This window comes from Macaca fascicularis, chromosome 5 (genome assembly GCF_037993035.2).
Source record: "Macaca fascicularis isolate 582-1 chromosome 5, T2T-MFA8v1.1".
NCBI classification, from domain to species: Eukaryota; Metazoa; Chordata; class Mammalia; order Primates; family Cercopithecidae; genus Macaca; species Macaca fascicularis.
Genome location: NC_088379.1, coordinates 2,576,196 through 2,595,191, shown reverse-complemented (window position 1 = coordinate 2,595,191; position 18,996 = coordinate 2,576,196). Strand labels below are relative to the sequence as shown.

Here is an 18,996-nt window from a genome sequence, read left to right as displayed (position 1 = left end):
TCTTTTAGAGAGAAATGGAATCTTGCTATGTTGCCCAAACTGGACACGAACTCCTAGGCTCAAGTGGATCTTCCTTCCCCAGACATCCTAGTAATTGGGACTAGGTACGTGCCACCATGCCTGGCTTAGTATTTTTTTTTGGGGGGGGGCACAATTTAACCCAAAACACTGCCTTTCACCGCACTCTGCTGTCCAGAGTCTGCCATTTGGTTTATGTATTGTGTAATTTTCTGGCAAGTGGCAGTCTTGAGCCTTGGCCTAGCAAAATCAGAGAGTTGCAACAATTTATTGACAGCTGGAGAGGAAAACGAGTTGTCCAAACTGGATCAGGATCTAACGCACCATTCCACTCAGGCTTGTGAGGGGCTTTTCAAAGGATCTGAAAAGGCTGGGCGCAGTGTCTCACGCCTGTAATCCCAGCACTTTGGGAGGCCAAGGCGGGCGGATCACAAGGTCAGGAGATTGAGACCATCCTGGCTAACACGGTGAAACCCTATCTCTACTAAAAATACAAAAAATTAGCTGGGCATGGTGGCGGGCGCCTGTAGTCCCAGCTACTCGGGAGGCTGAGACAGGAGAATGGCGTGAACCTGGGAGGCGGAGCTTGCAGTGAGCCGACATCATGCCACTGCACTCCAGCCTGGGCGACAGAGGGAGACTCCGTCTCAAAAATAAAAAAAAAAAAAAAAAAAAGAAAGGATCTGAAAAACCAGTGCCTCTGAGGAACAAGCCTCCTTGCTACCAATGGGAGCATCTGTGCCCGTGCTGCGCAGCCCTCTGGATGATCCGTTGTGTCTGCCTCTGCCAGTTTGCTAGTATTATCGGTGTGCCAGGCTCCCTGTGGAAACGCACACCTGTGGTCGTCACGTTGTGACTTGCCAGGTAGCAACTAGTCTTATCTACCATTAATAATCTGTGGGTTATAGAAAACAAACCCAAATCCAAACTATTTGTTGTAACAAACTCATTTTTCTGTAATGGTTAGTATCAAGAAATAAAGACATGAACTTTGCCACTTTTTGCTTGAGGAAGGGGTAAACACACTCCCTTTCCCTGCCAAGGTGCTGTGTGGCTGCGCAGGCCAAGAGAGCGTCAGGGGAAAAGTTTCTCAGGTGGAGGCAACAGCTAGTGCAGCGGGGAACACGTGGAATGTTCCAGAAACACTAGGAGACCAGTGCCGCTGGAGCAGAGTGCACATGCGGCAGAGTTGAAGGCAGAGCTGATGATGGACAGATGTGGGCTAGAGGAATGAGGGCGCCCAGGAGGCGCCAGGGTTCCCACTCAAGCAAGGGGAGACGGAGTGGCCTCCGGCTGAACTGGGGATACCGGAATCAGCAGCCTCGGGGGAGGTCACATGAATTCATTCACCTGCTGACGGGTCACACGGGAGGTGCCCATTGTACACCCAGGGAGATGTGAGTCCAGGCTCTGCAGAGGTCAAGGATGAGGGAGGAGCAGGAGCTGTCAGCAGGTGAGGGGACCAGGAGTGTGTGCAGCACCCCGCACACCCGACAGGGGAGGCCGGAGCCCGCGAAGCACTGGCTGCCTGGTGAGAGGCGGGCCTGGCTGGTGGGCGGGGGGGGGGTGTACCCAGGAAGCTGATTGGAAGGCCCCGGAGCTGGGGGCGGGGTCAGCTGGGTCAGAGGCGCTCAGGCTGCACCACTGGATTTGGCAACCAGGAGGAGGGGGGCGACTTAGACCGGCCGTGGGTGGAGGGCTGGGGAAGTCTGCCGGGAGGGGCGTGAGGGAGGATGGAGGAAGAGCTGCCGCTCCTGGCAGGGACTTCAAGGAGTCTGTTAGATGTCTGGAAGGCGGGGACCGCGGGAGCCGCAGAGGAGTACAGAGGGCTTTACTTTTATTTTTCATTTTTTTTTGAGACGGAGTCTCGCTCTGTCACCCAGGCTGGAGTGCAGTGGGGCCGGGAGTGCGGTGGGACGATCTCGACTCACTGCAAGCTCCGCCTCCCGGGTCCACGCCATTCTCCTGCCTCAGCCTCCCAAGTAGCTGGGACTACAGGCGCCCGCCACCACGCCCGGCTAATTTTTTGTGTTTTTGGTAGAGACGGGTTTCACTGTGTTAGCCAGGATGGTCTGGATCTCCTGACCTCATGATCCGCCCGCCTCGGCCTCCCAAAGTGCTAGGATTACAGGAGTGAGCTACCGCGCCTGGCCCAGAGGACTTTAAACAAATGTTTTTAGGATGAGAGAAGTAGCAGCACGGGTGGCTGACAGGAAAGATCCCGAGGGAAATGAGGGGACAGACAGGAGGAGCTGCTGGAGCTGCTCTTGGACGGGACAGAGGGGCTGGGCTGCAGGTGGGCCCAGGCAGTGGGGTGGGTGATGCCAGCTCCCAGGACAGGTTTCTGGCCAAGGGGACCTGGGCCTTCACTATTGTCTGTTGTGGACGGGTGTAGGGAGGGCTGGCCGGTGGGACGAGAGGTGTGCCCGTGGTCCTGGGGCCTTCAGGTGGGAAGAGGAGTGTAGATGAATCTGGGCCCCAGCTGTCTGCGTCACTTCCCCGCGGTGCTTAGGGGCTCAGGGAAAGAGCTGGGGGCCGGAGGATGCTGAAGCAGAGGGAAGGAGGTGCCCATGGAAGCCTGTAGCTCTGCACACAGGCCCTGCTCCCTTCTCCACTCCTTGCTGCTGCCAGGCCCCAGCCGGAGGAGGCGCCTCTTCCAGAAGCTGGGAGCAGGGATGCGTCAGGGCCCCAGGCCTTCTCTTATGGCAGAGGCCTTGGCCCCAACCCCTGCAGCCTTTGTAACCTACTCACAACACCTCCCCTCTGGGCTTTCTTGAGGCTGCCCCAGGGGTAACTAATGAAGGATGAATCCCTCACTCTACCCCAAGGGAAGGTGGGCTCAGACTGTGGCCTAGGGGAGCAGCACAGGTGCGTCTGAGCAGGTAGTGAGGGCTGGGGCTGGAGCATGGCCAGGGCAGCCCCCAGGGACCACGCAGAAAGCAGCATACACAGGCCAAGTTCATCCAGAGCACGGCAGCACAGAAGGCTGTGGCCTGCAAGGACAGGCAGGCGGCCTGAATTAGCACACTTGCTACGAGCGCCCTCCTTCCAGGGGGCGAGTGCCCTCTCTCTGCTCCTGGGCAATGATGGGCCGGGATGGCCCATGAGACAGCCCCCCCAGGATTTCCCCCGGTGGGCTCAGCTTCCTCTGGAGGCCCCATCCAATGGAGCCACGTCCCACATTCCTGGAGGCAGGGGCCCTGCAATCCAAGCTCCTGTTCCCTGGGGACCTGCCACTGACAGATGGCAGATGTGAGATCAGCACCTGGGGGTGGGAGCCAAGACTGGGTGACAGGGAGGCCCCTGAGTGGGGTGGGGCTGCCAAGGTTGCAGGGGTTGCCAGGACCAGGATGGAGCTCTAAGGAAAACCCAGGGACAGGAGGACAGGAGCTGAAGAGTTGGGCAGCCTCCAGGTGGGCCTGTGACTTCTTCCAGGTGTGGGTAGGAAGATGAAGGAGATGTGTATGGATGCCTGCAGCCTTCGGTTCCCCAGGGGCCTCACTGCCCAGGCCAGCCCCTGCCTCTGTCGGAGACCCGGTCAGTGATTCCCAAGTCTCGGTTACCACAAATACAGCGCAAGCTGTGACCTCACCCACCTTCACTGCCACAGCCCTGGGGCCCCTGGGGGATGGAGGACCCATTTCCCGAGATAAGATGCCCTCCAAAGTGGGGGTGGGGCATGGGGGCACTCCAGGGCTGACCCTTCTCGTCTGTGTTAACTGAGGATGGAACCTCAGCGTGGATGTCATATCCCGGGTTCTGGCCAAGGCTTCTTTTCACCAGAGCCTGGCCTGACACACATTCTGGGTGCCAGGAGCACCTCCCTATACAAAGAGCAGGTCTCTGTGGAAAACACTGTCAGCTTCTCCCCGTTTGGAAGGAAGGCAGTCGTTAGGAAGGTATTTGATGCTGTTAACGAGAACAGCTGCATGACAGGTGCCATTGGTGCAGCCTCCCAGGAGCCCCCCGCAGACCAGCCTCCCAGGAGCCCCCCGCAGACCAGCCTCCCAGGAGCCCCCGGCAGACCCTACCTGCAGGGAGAGGGCCACAGCCTCTAGGAACTGCTCAGGGTTGTCCCTCTTGGGTGTAAATTTGTCGAGTTTCTCGATGACAGTTTCAATGCATTTTCCATAGTAGGCCATCTTCTCAGGGCAGGATCCTAAGAACAAACGGTGCAGGTCATACCCTCCAGACCTGGGATGTGGCGACAGGATCCTCCCCAGCAGCAACAGGAGTCTGCCAGGGTGCTGGGCCTGTAGCAGCGGGGAGGCTGGATGTGACTGGGGGCCCTGGCTAGGGTGCTGGACCTGCAGCAGTGGGGAGTGCCGGATGTGAGTGAGGGCCCTGGCAGGTACCCCAAGGTTCATGTCCTGTACTGTCTCCTGCAGGCCTCTGTGGCTCAGGAGCCCAGGCTGGCCTGGGTGAGTTCACCCTCAGGCCCCCCATCACCACAACCCCAAGCCAGCTGAGTGCCCCTCAGGCCCCACAGCCATGCCTCCTGGATGGGGTGACCCACCCCTGCAAGGGGCCCATGGCAGAGAACAGAGGCACCTCTCAAGCCAGCCTCTTAGCATCCCTCAGCTTTGCCCGGGAAGGTGACGGTTTCTTCGTCAGACCCTGCTGGGGAGCAGAAGGTCCTGGGTGAGGGTGACCTCATCACACATGGTTGAGGCAAGAAGGAGCCTGGGGTCCCTGGGGTCAACACCGCCATCCTGACGACGGGGGAACAGGGCCCTGGGGAGGGCTCGCAGGGGCGCCGAACACTCGAGAGGCACAGCAGTTCCAGGGGACAGACTCGCCCAGAGCCCCTCCCAGGGGACCTTGGAGAAGCTGCCTAGGGTGAGGTTGGCACCCTGTGTGAACCAGCTCTAAGGACAACATGTGGCCCCCAAACTCTCCTCAGAGAAGGCGGGGCCTGTCAGCAAAGGCCGTCATCCTTGGGTGCGGTGCAGGCCTGGGCTCTGGCTGGACTATGCAGGACAGTAGGGCAGCACTGGGCAGAGGGGGGCCCTTCTCACCCTCCTCTTGCTCCATGAGTGACCAGCTGCTCTGGGCCAGGCTGGGCTTGAAGGGCCATCAAAGTTGGGGACAGTGGGAGTACCTCTCCTCTACCCTGCAACAGGCTAGCACAGCCCCAGGTAGCAGTCCCCAGACCTAGACCCTCCAGGCTGGAGACTGATTAAAAAAATACAAACGATTCCCCCAACCACCACTGACACTGGAGGGTCCTCAGTGAGATGCTGACCCTGGCTGTGCTAAAGGGTCATGTTGATCTGCCCCCCGCCTCTCTTCCTGGCCAAGACGCAGAGAGAAGGGGAGGCCAGGTGTCACCAGACACTTTAGAGAAACCTCTGACATGAGACATAGAAACCATAAGAAAAGAACCAGGAGAAAACGATGCACAAGGCAGGAAAAAGCCTAGAAACCAGGCACTGCCATGCAAGAGAAGAGGAGATACAGCGTCCAAGGAACAAGCAATGGTTGGAGAAAGAGAGGGCTTGTGGAAACCAAAATATGATGGCAGAACTAAAAACATAAACAGGAGACGGAAGGTAAAGTTGAGGAAATCTCCCTGAGTAGAAAAAGATGAAGCTGTAGAAAGTAGGGGAAAACACTAGGAAAACTAGGGAACTATTACTGAAGGTCCAAACCCCGATTAACAGGAGTTCCAGAAAGATAAGAGAGAAATGCCCTAGAACTGAAGGATGTGGTCTTCTGGGCGGACAGGGCGCCCCTGGCAGCTCAGCACAGGGAATGGGTCGTGATATTTCAGAGCCGGGGATGCCCTGAACACGTTCAGTGGAGGAAGAGTCAGGGATGCAGAGGAATCTCGGCTGGGGGTGCCCTGGGAAGCAGGGGCTGAACCCAAGAGACTGTCGTCATGGGGAATTTCCAGGCTGCAATGCAGGTAGCCCCAGGGTGACACTGGCTGGCAGGACAAGGACAGAGAAGGAGGGAAGGGGCTCCCAGGGGTGTCTCCAGGAGGAGCACCTGGCATGTTCTGCGAGTGGGTTTAATCACACAGTTAGGGAAAGAAGCTGTGACGCTGGCCCTGGCCAGGGATGGCATCAGCCCAGGGCCTATGTCTCCGCCTCCCTGCTGGCTGCACCACCTGAGGCCTGACATGGGCTTTTTTTTTTTTTTTTTTTTTTGAGATAGATTTTGCTCTTGTTGTCCAGGCTGAAGTGCAATGGCACGCTCTCGGCTCACTGCAATCTCCATCTCCCAGGTTCAAGCGACTCTCCTGCCTCAGTCTCCTGAGTAGCTGGGATTACAGGCGCCCACCACCATGCCGGGCTAATTTTTGTATTTTGTATTTTTTTTTTTTGAGACGGAGTCTTGTTCTTTCGCCCGGCTGGAGTGCAGTGGCCGGATCTCAGCTCACTGCAAGCTCCGCCTCCCGGGTTCACGCCATTCTCCTGCCTCAGCCTCCCGAGTAGCTGGGACTACAGGCGCCCGCCACCATGCCCGGCTAGTTTTTTGTATTTTTTTAGTAGAGATGGGGTTTTACCGTGTTAGCCAGGATGGTCTCGATCTCCTGACCTCGTGATCCGCCTGTCTCGGCCTCCCAAAGTGCTGGGATTACAGGCTTAAGCCACCGCGCCCGGCCTAATTTTTGTATTTTTTAGTTGAGATGGGATTTCACCATATTGGCCAGGCTGGTCTTGAACTCCTGACCTTAGGTGATCTGCCCGCCTCAGCCTCCCAAGGTGCTGGGATTACAGGCGTGAGCCATCGCGCCTGGCTGGGCTGTCCTTTTAGGGGCTGCTGTAGGGACCAGTCTGGCTGTGCATGGACACAGAGGCCAGCAGGAGCCTCTCTCTAAGGAGGCCAGAAGAAAGGTCGCTTGGAATTTGGAAATCTGGCTTGAAGCCCTGATGCCAAGAACAGGCCCTGGAGACCAGGCCTCCCAGAACAAAGCGAGCATGAGCCTCTGGCACGGCCAGGACCGTCACTGCCTGGGAGCCTGCCCTGGGCCCTGGCTGGGTCACCTTCCCCCACCCCGTGTCTGGAGACCAGCAAGGCTGCCTGGCTACGCGTTCCTCTGCCAGTGCGGTCCTGATGCTTCAGGGCAAAGGAAGAGACGGAGATGCTGCTGGCTTGGAGGACACCAGATCAGAAGCCATTAAACCTGCAAATCCACAGATGCTGAGCTGTAGATGCTGCAGCCAGGCTTGCCTGGGCAAGATGAGAGAGGTTTGTGGGTGAAGCTGCCCAGACCCTCTGAGGTCTCCCACCCCCTCCACAGCCTGCCCCTGGGGACCTGCCACCTAAGCTGCCTCAGCCCACCCTGCAGGAAACCTTTGCTTCTTGGAAGGCTGGGCCATGGAAGAGAGACCACCCACACCCCACCGCAGCCTCAGTGTCCCTTCACTCTCCTCTGATCCCCTCTAGCTGAGCCTCTGGGGTGAGAACTTCGGCAGCTGTGAGCAGAAAGGCCCAGGAGGCCCAGTGAGCACCCTCCCTCGAGCCTGCCACGGCAGGAACACTCAGGTGGGGCCTTAAGCTTGTGACAGGCTCCCCTAAGTCCCTGCTCTCTCTGAATTCAGCTCCTCTCCTCGGGAGGGTCCCAGCAGGCCAGGCCACCAGTATGGCAGGGGTGTGGTGCCGTGAGGTGCAGTGTGGGCGTGATGGCCAACCCTGGTGGGTAGGTGGATCTAGGCAGCCATAACACAGCCAGGGGGCAATAGGCTGCTGGCGGCAGGAAGCACTTTTCTGGGGCATTGCTCACTGGGGATGGGGGACCTGTGGCTTTCACTCCAGGCATTGCAGAGAGCAGTGGGGGCTCCCCGTAGGCAGTGAGCTCACAGCTCACAAATCCCACTCCCCATCTTTGCCAAGGTCAGCCACATTGAGGCGCTTTTTAAAACTCCACAGTGTAACTGGGGACTTCTCTACAAAAAAAATTAAAGAATGACTCAGGTATGGTGGTGCGCCTGTAGTCCTAGCTCCTCGGGAGGCTGAGGTGGGAGGATCCCTTGAGCCCAGGAGGTCGAAGGTGCTTTGGGCTACATCTGTGCTACCACACTCTAGCTTGGGTGACACACTGAGATCCTGTTAAATAAATAAATAAATAAATGTAAAAGTCTACTTTTAGAGAAACAATGTTAAAGAATGAGTTTTCTTGCCCTGCCTCCACCTCACGTTGCGGGTCAGGTTGCCCTGGGATGGGGTCCCCTTGCCCCAGCCTTTTCTTTTTTTTTTTTTTTTTTTTTTTGAGACGGAGTCTCGCTCTGTCGCCCAGGCTGGAGTGCAGTGGCCGGATCTCAGCTCACTGCAAGCTCCGCCTCCCGGGTTCACGCCATTCTCCTGCCTCAGCCTCCCGAGTAGCTGGGACTACAGGCGCCCACCACCTCGCCTGGCTAGTTTTTTGTATTTTTTTAGTAGAGACGGGGTTTCACCGTGTTAGCCAGGATGGTCTCGATCTCCCGACCTCGTGATCCGCCCGTCTCGGCCTCCCAAAGTGCTGGGATTACAGGCTTGAGCCACCGCGCCCGGCCTGCCCCAGCCTTTTCTAATGTGCTCTGGACACAGCTCTGTCTGGAGGAACTGGGTATACACCCAGGAAAGGGTCTTTTCCTGCGCCTGGTGCGGGCGGTGAGAGTGGGTGGTCTGCGCGAGTGTGGTGGCAGCTGCTCCCAGGGTGGAAGAGTTTCCCTGCCGTCTCCCCCTGTCCTGGAGCTGGAGCATTCTGGAGAAAGGATGATCCTAGGCATCCTTTGGTGATGCAAGTCGAGGAGAGCAAGAGGGCCATGCCAAGCCCGTCCCCCCAATCCAGGGCAGACCTGGTAGGAATGAACTGGAAGGAAAAAATGGACAAACCAAGTTGAAGATGGGGATGCAGGGGAGAGGAGCCCCTTTGGAGTCCAGCCTGACTCAAATTGTCCTGCCCTGCCCCTGGAACCCTGGTTCACTGTCGGGCCTGAAGGTCGCTGGGGCGGGGCCTCTGCACCCTGAATCTGGCCCAGAGCAGGTGTACGTGAAGGTGGATGTAAGGAAAAGAGATGCTTGAATTCTGAATCCCACTGAAATTAGCCTAAGAACTTCATCAAAACAATCACATCTTTGGGGAGGAAATAGGTATTAAAATTCATCCACTTCTGACGCCTGCTTTCAGCATCTCAGCTATATTCATGTGTTCGCTCATTCTCAAACTCTCAGCCTGATTTTATTTTGTTCCTGATTTAGGGTCTTACTCTGTCACCCAGGCTGGAGGGCAGTGGCTCAATGATAGTTCACTACAGCTCAAGTGATCCTTCTGCCTCAGCCTCCTAAGTAGCTGGGACTACAGGCGTGCACTACCACGCCCAACTAATTTTGTACTTAATTTTTTTTTTTTTGTAGAGACAGGGGTCTTACTATGTTGCCCAGGCTGGTCTTGAACTCCTGGCCTCAAGCGATCCTCCCACCTGAGTCTTCCAAAGTTCAGCTTTAATAGTGAAGTACCATCTATGTGGGAAGTGGGATTTAATTTCCAAGCTTAATGACTTTTTTCTCATATTGATTTTTAACTCCATTGATCAGGACTTGACTATCTTATATTTAAGGCAACTTTAAAGGTGGGCTGGACTAGGCCAGGCACGGTGGTTCACGCCTATAATCCCAGCACTTTGGGAAGCCAAGGTGGGCAGATCACTTGAGATCAGGAGTTCCAGACCAGCCAACATGGTGAAACCCCGCCTCTGCTAAAAATACAAAAATTAGCTGGGCACGGTGGCGGGTGCCTGTAATCCTAACTACTCAGGAGGCTGAGGCAGAGAAGTGCTTGAACCTGGGAGGCAGAGGTTGCAGTGAGTCGAGATCATGCCACTGCACTCCAGCCTGGGTGACAGGGCAAGACTATCTTAAAAAAAGGGTGGGCTGAAGCTTCTCTTTTCTTAGGAAATTTTTTTTTTTTTTTTTTTTTTTTGAGACAGAGTCTTGCTCTGTCGCCCAGGCTAGAGTGCAGTGGTCGGATCTCAGCTCACTGCAAGCTCTGCCTCCCGGGTTCACGCCATTCTCCTGCCTCAGCCTCCCGAGTAGCTGCGACTACAGGCGCCCGCCACCTCGCCCGGCCAATTTTTTGTATTTTTTAGTAGAGACGGGGTTTCACGGTGTTAGCCAGGATGGTCTTGATCTCCTGACCTCGTGATCCGCCCATCTTGGCCTCCCAAAGTGCTGGGATTACAGGCTTGAGCCACCGCGCCCGGCCTTCTTAGGAAATATTTTATAGACACAAATGAGATTATATGAGGAGGTTTAAATTCCATCAGACACAAAACAGCTCGACACTCTCAACCACTAGGAGATAACTCATTTACCTAAGATCTCAAATGTATGTTAATTAAAATATAATCTTTTCTCCTGATTGAAGCCAGTCTCCTAAGGGTTGCTGCCAAGTCAGCCCCCATGGCTTCTGCTTAAAGCACAATCCCACGTGGCAGGTTTTGCTAGTTGCTTTTCAATCTCCACTCCCCCTTTCCTCCCAAATAAGAAAACTCTGACTTTTAGCTGGGTCTACTGCTGCCCAACTGAAAGATGGCATTTCCTAGCCTCCCTGGTAGCTGGGGCATGGTCTTGTGGCTACGTTCTCCCATCACCTTCAAGAAGTGGAAAGGTGTGAGACTTCTGGAAAGTCTCCCTGAACGAGAGGGGCATATCCATCTTCTCTTTTGCAGCTGGTACCTGGGCTGAGGAGGTGATGGCAGGAATGTGGGCAGCCATCCTGGATCATGAAGAAATGTGAATGGCAGCTAGAAAAGTTGATCCTTGGCCGGACGCGGTGGCTCAAGCCTGTAATCCCAGCACTTTGGGAGGCCGAGACGGGCGGATCACGAGGTCGGGAGATCGAGACCATCCTGGCTAACACGGTGAAACCCCGTCTCTACTAAAAAAATACAAAAAACTAGCCGGGCGAGGTGGTGGGCGCCTGTAGTTCCAGCTACTCGGGAGGCTGAGGCAGGAGAATGGCGTGAACCCGGGAGGCGGAGCTTGCAGTGAGCTGAGATCCGGCCACTGCACTCCAGCCTGGGCGACAGAGCGAGACTCCGTCTCAAAAAAAAAAAAAAAAAAAAAAAAAGAAAAGTTGATCCTTGAGGACTTTGGGGCTGCCATACCAACCATGATTGCCTCTCCATGACCTCTTTTTTTTTTTTTTTTTTTGAGATGGAGTCTCGCTCTGTCGCCCAGGCTGGAGTGCAGTGGCGCGATCTCCACTCACTGCAAGCTCCGCCTCCCGGGTTCACGCCATTCTCCTGCCTCAGCCTCCCGTGTAGCTGGGACTACAGGTGCCCGCCACCATGCTCGGCTAATTTTTGTATATTTAGTAGAGACGGGGTTTCACCGTGTTAGCCAGGATGGTCTCGATCTCCTGACCTCGTGATCTGCCCGCCTCGGCCTCCCAAAGTGCTGGGATTACAGGCGTGAGCCACCGTGCCCGGCAACCTCTTTTATAAAAGTATGAGTAATATTCTTGTTGAGGCCACTATGATGTTGGGATTTTTCAATACATGCAGCTAAACCTAACTGATACCCCAATTCCCCAAGTTCAGCCTTCATCCCATGCACAATTTCAAACTATAAAACAAAGGAAGGGAAGCTCTGAGCAGATAAAACTGCTCCAGGACCTGGAGTTGGCCAAGGATAGACCCAAAGAGAATAGCCATTCACTCAGTGGACAAGCCCATCAAGTGTCTACCCCAAGATCCTGTGCTGAAGAAATTATGGCTTTGGGAGCAGCAGGTTTTATGGGGGAAGATTGAGAGTGCAGTTTGGGACACATTAAATTGAAGAGGATCTGTTAGGCGTCCAAATGGTGAAGAACAGGTAAACAGGAGTTTCAGGGTTGAGGCTAGAGATGCAGGTTTTGAGAAGTTTGGGAGAAAATGGTTGTTTATAAAACCACCTGACTGCAGGAAATCCCCAGGGAGGAAGTGGATAGAGTAGCTTCCAAGGACTGAGTCCAGGGTCTCCAGTGTTGAGAGGTCGGTGAGCAAGGTAGGCAACCAGCCAAGGAGATCAAGCAGGTGTGGCCAGGAGCAAGGAGGAAAAGTGGACAGAGTGATCTGTTCCAGCCAAGCCAGGATGGTGTGTTACGGAGAAGGCACAGTCGGCTGGGTCACCTGGTGGTGACAGTTCAAGGAAGAGATGAGCGCTGACCCCTGATCATCGGATTTTGCAACATCAAGGTCAAGGATGACTTTGATAAAGAGCTTCAGAGGAGTGGTTAGGTGAAAATCTGACTGGAGTAGGTTCCAGAAAGAACAGGTGGGAAGGAATTGGAGATAAGGGACAACTCCAGAAGGGTTTTACCCTTCAGAGGGTCGACTGTGGTAGGAAGAGGAGGTTAGGGAAAGTCAATTAGTTACTCAAAAATGAACATGGACCCCACCCCCAACTAAGAGAAATCTCAGATGCCAGCGCACCTAGGCTCACAATGAGTATGATGGAATAAAGTGGTCATGGAGTCCACGGACCTTTCTGAGTACCTGGCCCTGGCTAGTAAGGACAACCAGGAACAGGTCATACTTCTAAATTCTGAACCGAGCAGGGCATGATTTCCATCTCCTGTGTCTCACATCTGCACGTTTCACCACAAGCCAGAAACGTGGTGCTGGTGCGGCAGGGAAAAGTGCAGCGCTGTGGGGTCAGGCCGACCCAGACCCGCCGTGATCTGGATGCAACCCCCACAGCCAGGGCACGCCGGCCTCGTTGTGCCTGCTTCTCCGGCCGTCAATGGGAAGTTTAAGTGAGGCCACGTGTGGGTTTTTAGCTCTCTGCTTGACACACAGCAGGTACTCTGAGGTGAGCGTTTTAAGGTACAAATTAGGGCACCATTGGGGGGAGTAGCGAGGGCAGGAGAGTATCTTTTTAGAACGCACCGCTGGTAGTGGTGATTTAAAAAAAAAAAAAAAAAGAAAGAAAAAAAAGAGGCACCGTTCACTTTCATCGAGGAGCTGGGAAGAAGACCGAAAAGGTGTTTGGGAGAAGCAAGATGATCAGCGAGTGAGAGGGACCGGCCGGCCGGTCATGAAAGTCGGCGGCGCGTAGCCCCGCACCTGTCCCGCCCCCGTACCTGGCGGGCCCTCCGGGCAGTCGAGCCCTCCTGCTGTCGCCACCTGCCGCCGCCACCTGCCGCCGCAGCAGTTTCCTCGACCAGCTGGGGCGAAGGGGTTGGCAGTCGCGGTCCGTCAGCTCCTGGTAGGCAGGACGCGGCGGCTGTTTGGCGTCGTCGCCTGGCAACCGGCTGCACGCTCCAGCGACGTCGGGTGGACCACAACCCCCACAATGCACAGCGCCGCGGCGCGGCCCGGGACGCCAAGTCCTGGGCACCGCCTTTCCGCCATGTCCTTCGGGACTTGTAGTTTCTTGGATCCCCGGGCGCGGCGACTCTCCCAGCCAGCAGAGAGCGCGCCTCGGCGGGGTGCGGCGCCCGCGCGCGGGGATTGGGCCGCCTCCGCCCCGCCCGTCCCTCCCGCCCCGCCCGCCGCTCGTGGTGGGCCCGGGGCTCGCGGCGCCATAGGCGCATGTGCGGCGCGGGGCGGCCGTGACCAGCGGAGTGCGGGGTGTCAGTGAGCAGCGAGGAGCCGCGCGCCCCCGTGCCCGCGTCTGTCCGTGCGCCCGAGCGCCAGAGCGCCAGCTCCCGGGTCTGAGGGTCCGCCCGGCGCGCCGCTTGCAGAGCATCCTCAGGGCCGCGCACCTGCCCCGCGCGCCTGCCCAGCGCACCTGCCCGCCGCCCGCTCGGCGCTCCGGGCTCAGCTCGCCAGCTTCCCCGCAACCGCGCGGGGGCTCCAGCCGTGCCTCCGCGTCCGCCCCGCGCCGCAGCCGGGCCCGGGCGCAGCGCTGCGGAGGGCGAGGGCCGCCCGGAGTCCGGCCAGGGCCGGCGCGGCGATGATGAACAGGTTCCGAAAGTGGCTCTACAAACCCAAGGTGAGCGGCCCCGCTCGGGCCGGATGCCCCCCGCGCCGAGGCCTCTCCCTTCCCCAGGACCGCCCGTCCCCCCTACGAGACGGACCCCCTTTTCCTGTCCGTGGCCGGCCTCTTCCCCCACCGCCGACATACTTCCCTCCACTCCGCGAATTGGACAGACCTTCATCGCCCTGTCCCTGGGGCGGGTCCGAACGTCCCTCCTCGCTTCCTAAGCCCAGGTCCAGGACTGACCCTCCTGCTCCTCCCCTCGGGCCGGGGAGCACTTTCCCTCTCCCTTTTTCCAGGGCCACAACGGGCCCCTCTCCCTCCTCATCCCGGTCCTGGACGGTGCCCTCCTACACTTCGTGGTCCCCAGCCCGCGGGCCTGGAGCAGACCCCCTACTACTTATCCGTCTCCCCTCCCTGAACCAGGGATGCTCCCTCATTCCCCTCCTGCCCCCACCCCCGTTGTCCTGGGCCGGGAATGGACCTCCCTCCGCACTCCAGAACAGACCCTCTCCCCACTTCCCCAGGTTCTGAGAGAAGCCACATTTCCCAATCCCTGGGTCCAGGGCAGACCCCTCCTTCCGAGTCCAGAGAGGATCCTGATGGCGGCCTCCCTTCCCGAACCAGGACTGACCCACACCTCGGCCCAGTTGGCGTCCCCTCCCTTGTCCCCATCCTTGTCCCTTCCCCACCCGCGTCCTCTGGAATCCGGGACAGGTCCTCCGCCCGGCCCTTGGGACGAGCGCGCCGGTGGCCAGCAGCCTTGGCGGGGCTGGAGGTGCGGCTCCACAGCCCGCGCCCGCGGCCCTCCTAGCGCCATGGGGTCGGGGTCCGGGCGGCGCTCTCCGTGCCTCGGCGGCTGCGCCAGTCGCACTGCAGGCGCTGCGTCCCCGCCGCCCGCTTGGGGCTCGTGTCCGCTGCAGCCGGAGCAGGGCCGGGCGCGCTCGGCGCGCGGTAGAGGCGCGGCGGTGCTCGGGATCCCGGCGCAGGGTCCAGGGCGCATCTGGGCGTCCGAGGGTGGCACCCTGGGGCCGGCGCAGCGGGGAGGCCCTGGCCCTGAGATCTTGGGAGAGGGCACGGCTCGGGTGGGGTCACCGCGGCGACCAAGGGCGGGAGTGGGGCCAGCGCTGCGTCCGGGCAGCTCGGATATCCAAGGCCACTGCGTTGCCGACCCACCCCTCCTCCCTCCGCTGGCCACCTTTCTCCGTCCAGCGTCCCAGACCGCCGCCTCCACCGTGGGTGAGCTGTCACGGCGGAGATTTCCTGAAATCCGTGCCTCGCGTGCGCCCATTCCAGGAAGGCGGGAGGTTGGTTTGGAAGATCGGCACGGAGGTTCGAGGGCGAACTCAGGGCCCAGAAGGGCGCGTGCTTCACGCCTTTGAGGTCGGGGAATTCTATTTGTCGTTGCAGGAGTGTTGGGTTGAGGGCTTACGGTACATGCTCGGCCTTAGCCTGACCGGGAGGGGATTCAGGGTTCCTGTGGCGGCACTCCCTTCTCCCAACCTCCCTGCCCCTAGCAGCGACTTCTTAAGGGTTCGTCCGGAGCCTTGCGCTTCCTAGCGCTGGGTGTGGTTTGGGGCCGAGCCGTCTGCGCCCAGCCTCTCCTCCTGCGGCGCCTCCGAGCCCCTCTCGGTCCTGCCTGCTGCCCCCATGCGCCTCTGCCGGGGGAGGGCGGTGGCCTCTGGATAGCTGTATGAGTGGCGTTTGGTTCCAGTGACTTTTCCTCACCAGTTACGGAAAACCAAGTCGGCTTGTAAAACGGCGTTTTGAGAGCGTGCAGCAGCATTATTTTCTGTGACACAAGGCGGGAGGCAGCTGGAGAAAGGTGTCTCAGGTCTTAAAGTAACATTCTGGTGTCGCTGAAAGCACTTGCTGGGACACTAGGGGATGCCCCTCCGGACGTGGCTGTGGAAGAGGCCGCATTTGGGGGGGACACCCTCCTAATTGTGTTGAAAAGGAAGGAAAAATAATTGTAGACTCTGTTTCATAAGTAGCTGAGTAATTTCAGAATGGCCTTGTCTGTTTTCGTTTAGGGAAGACACTTTAAAGGTAGAACATGATACTAGAGGTTGTCCCAAGAATTAGGAATTGTGTTTCTAACTTTTCGTCTTCAGCAGACAGCTGGCTTTCCAGGCAGGGGGCAGGCACTGAGAGGGCACCGCCAGTGAATCAGCTGATCCCAGGAGTCAGCCCAGAGCTGTGTGCCTCTGGAGAAGGGAGGAAACAGGATTCGTTTGGACCTCTCCTTTTTCTCGTTGTCTTCTCCCCGCATGCTGTCTGGTACTAGCTCCAGAGCTCTGGACTTGAGGCGTATCTCCAACTCAGATCTGTCTCCGGCCATGGCATGGCATTTTCTGGGAGCTGGTGCCCTGTGGGCAGTCTGAACTTGGGCTGTCTCTTATTTGAGATCTGTCTTTGGAGTTAAATATCTTGATTGTTTGAAGGGTTGGAGTATGTTATGTCATTCCAGAGCTTTTCATTTTTCAAACCAAAGCTCAGATTCTTGTCTTGGATTATGAATTGAATTTTATGCTTCTCCTTCTTGTCTAATTTAACACATTTTGGCACAAATAAGCACAAAGTCAGTCCTGGGAAGATTCTGGGCCTGGAAGAGTTGAAGTGTTAAACGTTAGCTGTGGGAGGATGTGTCTGGGGGAGACTGTTGCCTGCAGTTAGGAATTTTTTTTCCCACTTTATTTAGATAGATGTACAATTCAAACTGAATTTTTAATTGAATTCCTGCTTTGGTTTAAAACTGCACAGTGAGCTTATTTTTATAAATTTTTAAGTGTGTGTGTGTGTGTGTGTGTGTGTGTGTGTGTGTGTGTGTTTGTAGAGACAGGGTCTCACTATGTTGCCCAGGCTGGACTCAAATTCCTGGCCTCAAGCAATCCTCTTGCCTCAGCCTCCCGAAGCGCTGGGATTACAGGTGTGAGCCACTGTGCCTGGCCAACACTGAGCTCCTTGTTCGTTACAATATGGTGGAAAATATTCTGAAATGAAAATATTATTCACCATTCTTATAGTTTTAAAAAGCAGTTGGAAATGCTTAAAAATATTCCTGTGTGACATAAATTTTGATATCTGAATAAAAATTTGCTACTACATTAGCTACCTAAGTTGAGTAAAAGAATGCCTGATGAATAATACAAAAGTTTAACATTAAAATGACATTTGCAAATTGTATTTCTATTCACTTTCTTAATCAGTCTTTTAAACACCAATATGATTTTTCTTGGTGTTAAGTGTTCAGATCTTTTAAGTATTATCCTGACTTTGAACACTACCTGGAAGAGACGTGCAGGAAAACCTGTCAGCTTGTCCTGCTTTACTGATGTTGGTGAAATACTTTCTTGCTTTTCTTTAAAGTCTTTTCAAGAGAGTTTATGCTTTAGAAAGGCAAACCATTTTGGCATGGTTGATGTCTTCATTTGAAACAAAAGTGTCAGTGCTGTGTTTCTTGCTTGGTTATGACTTTCTATTGATTGACCTGGCTAGAGGTTCCTGGTCACTAGGAGGTGAGAACTCCCGGCAAGGGGGAAAGGGATCTGGACACTTACCTGGACCTGGGCAAGATTTCCTGGCCATCACCAAAGAGCATATTAATAATCACCCAGGATGAATTTGTGTTTCCCATCTTTGAGGAGGAATTGACCCTCCGTGGGTTATGCTGGCCAGGTGGATGGGGTCGTTCTTGTATGGCTGGTTACCATGCTCAACCTTGCACTCTGAGAAGAGCTCGCTTGTCTGCACCCCCAGACCGTTTTCAGAGTGGGGGCTATTAACCTTTCTTGTCCTCCCGCTATGTAGGAGAACATTCCTTTAAATCTGCCTTACTGAGTGATATGTATTCGGCAACTTCCTGTAAACATTCTGGGCCCCGATTAGCAATGACATGGCCTTTGCCAAGAGAAGCCTGAGTGACTTGCTGGGTGTGTGTGCTTTATAAAAGAAGAACCCTTTGGGTTTGGTAAAATCCACCTGGGGGCCAACCCCACTGGCATGTTTTGTGGGAACCTGCTAGGACTGAGCAGTACTGAGCATAGGACTGAGCAGTACTGAGCATAGGACCTCCTGCCCTTCGGCTCTTGTGTTAACCCCGCCTCAGTCATCCGAGGATTTCCAGGGTTCCAGCCCACTTGGTCACGGGCCCTTGAAGAGAGCTGCTCATTGGTGGCCAGCACTCTGTACCTTGGCCACCTGGCTGAGAGGGGCGGCACCCTGGAAACGAACTGGCAGATGGGGGCGGGCCCCAGAGTTGGGGGTGGGGCAAGGTCTGGATATATCTGTTTGGTCCTGATGTGCAGAGATGAGGCGCAACTTGGTCCTCCTTTCAGGGCTCCCCACTGGTGGCTGAGGGTGAGGGATGATAGAGACCCCCCAGAACTACACAGCTGGGGCTTGGAATGCTGTGGGAGGGGTCTTGATGGAGACTGGGACCTGGCACGAGTGGGACCTATGAGAGGGCAGTCACCAGCATGTGCCTCGACTTCCCTGCTTTGCGTCACCTGGGAAATGAATTGCTGTCCCTACAGCACTGTGTCCGTGCCCCATGCCAAGCGCAGACCCTGTTCCAGGGGCTTGGGATTTGAGTGATAACTTCTAGCCAGGCTACTGATGAATTAGTTTTCAACTGATAAACTCCAAGTGCCCAGCTGTGGCAGGGGGTTGTCCTTGGTCTGGCACGTTTCTCTCTGAGATGAGCTGCTGGAAAGTCAGCGTTCCGGATGCTGCACAGGCTGAGCCCGGCGGTGCTCCCTCTCCTGGCGGGCGCCTGGCACGGAGGGGGCTCGGGAAGTCCTGGGAGGATGCTTGGCAGCGCTGAGTCAGAGTAGGCGTGGCTGGCCCTGCACACCGGTCCCTCTCTGTTGCATGGGGTTCTCTGAATTCAGAGGGCTCTGGGACTCCTCCGGCTCTGCATCCAGGTCATGCTACCCCTCCCAGAGAGCCTTCCTTTCCACATCAGCACTCAGGCTGTGGTCAGCAGGAGTGCAGTGCGGACGCCTGAGAGTCCATCTGCTCTTAAAGTGGCTTTGTAGAACCCGCTCCCTGGCCTCCTAGGAAGTGACTCTCAGCGGGCAGCTC

At 56.3% G+C, this 18,996-nt stretch overlaps 3 protein-coding genes across 7 annotated transcripts in view; 1 reads left to right on the top strand and 2 right to left on the bottom strand.

Moving 5' to 3' along the window:
* The window catches only part of CFAP99 (cilia and flagella associated protein 99), a 46,753-nt gene extending 33,529 nt beyond the window's left edge, over window positions 1-13,224 (bottom strand). For all 3 annotated transcript variants that reach the window (XR_012434555.1, XM_005554308.5, XM_065544679.2), the window contains exons 1-2: window positions 13,073-13,224; window positions 4,050-4,177 (exon numbers count right to left, since the gene is read on the bottom strand). Coding sequence is in view for 2 of the 3 variants with exons in the window: in XM_005554308.5 (XP_005554365.3) it covers window positions 4,050-4,160 (111 nt within the window). In the remaining variant the exon portion in view is untranslated. The remainder of the gene's footprint in view (window positions 1-4,049; window positions 4,178-13,072) is intronic.
* LOC135970838 (uncharacterized) lies at window positions 2,714-3,961 on the bottom strand. Its single transcript, XM_074040914.1, is given in 3 exon segments — window positions 2,714-3,794; window positions 3,796-3,861; window positions 3,953-3,961. Coding segments are annotated over 3 exon segments (1,038 nt in total). The 3' UTR covers window positions 2,714-2,831.
* A 265-nt stretch (window positions 13,225-13,489) lies between the features above and the next one.
* ZFYVE28 (zinc finger FYVE-type containing 28) overlaps window positions 13,490-18,996 on the top strand; it is a 153,622-nt gene continuing 148,115 nt past the window's right edge. For all 3 annotated transcript variants that reach the window (XM_065544677.1, XM_045393152.2, XM_065544678.2), the window contains exon 1: window positions 13,490-13,926. In XM_065544677.1, the coding sequence (XP_065400749.1) occupies window positions 13,888-13,926 (39 nt within the window). In that variant the 5' untranslated portion in view covers window positions 13,490-13,887. The remainder of the gene's footprint in view (window positions 13,927-18,996) is intronic.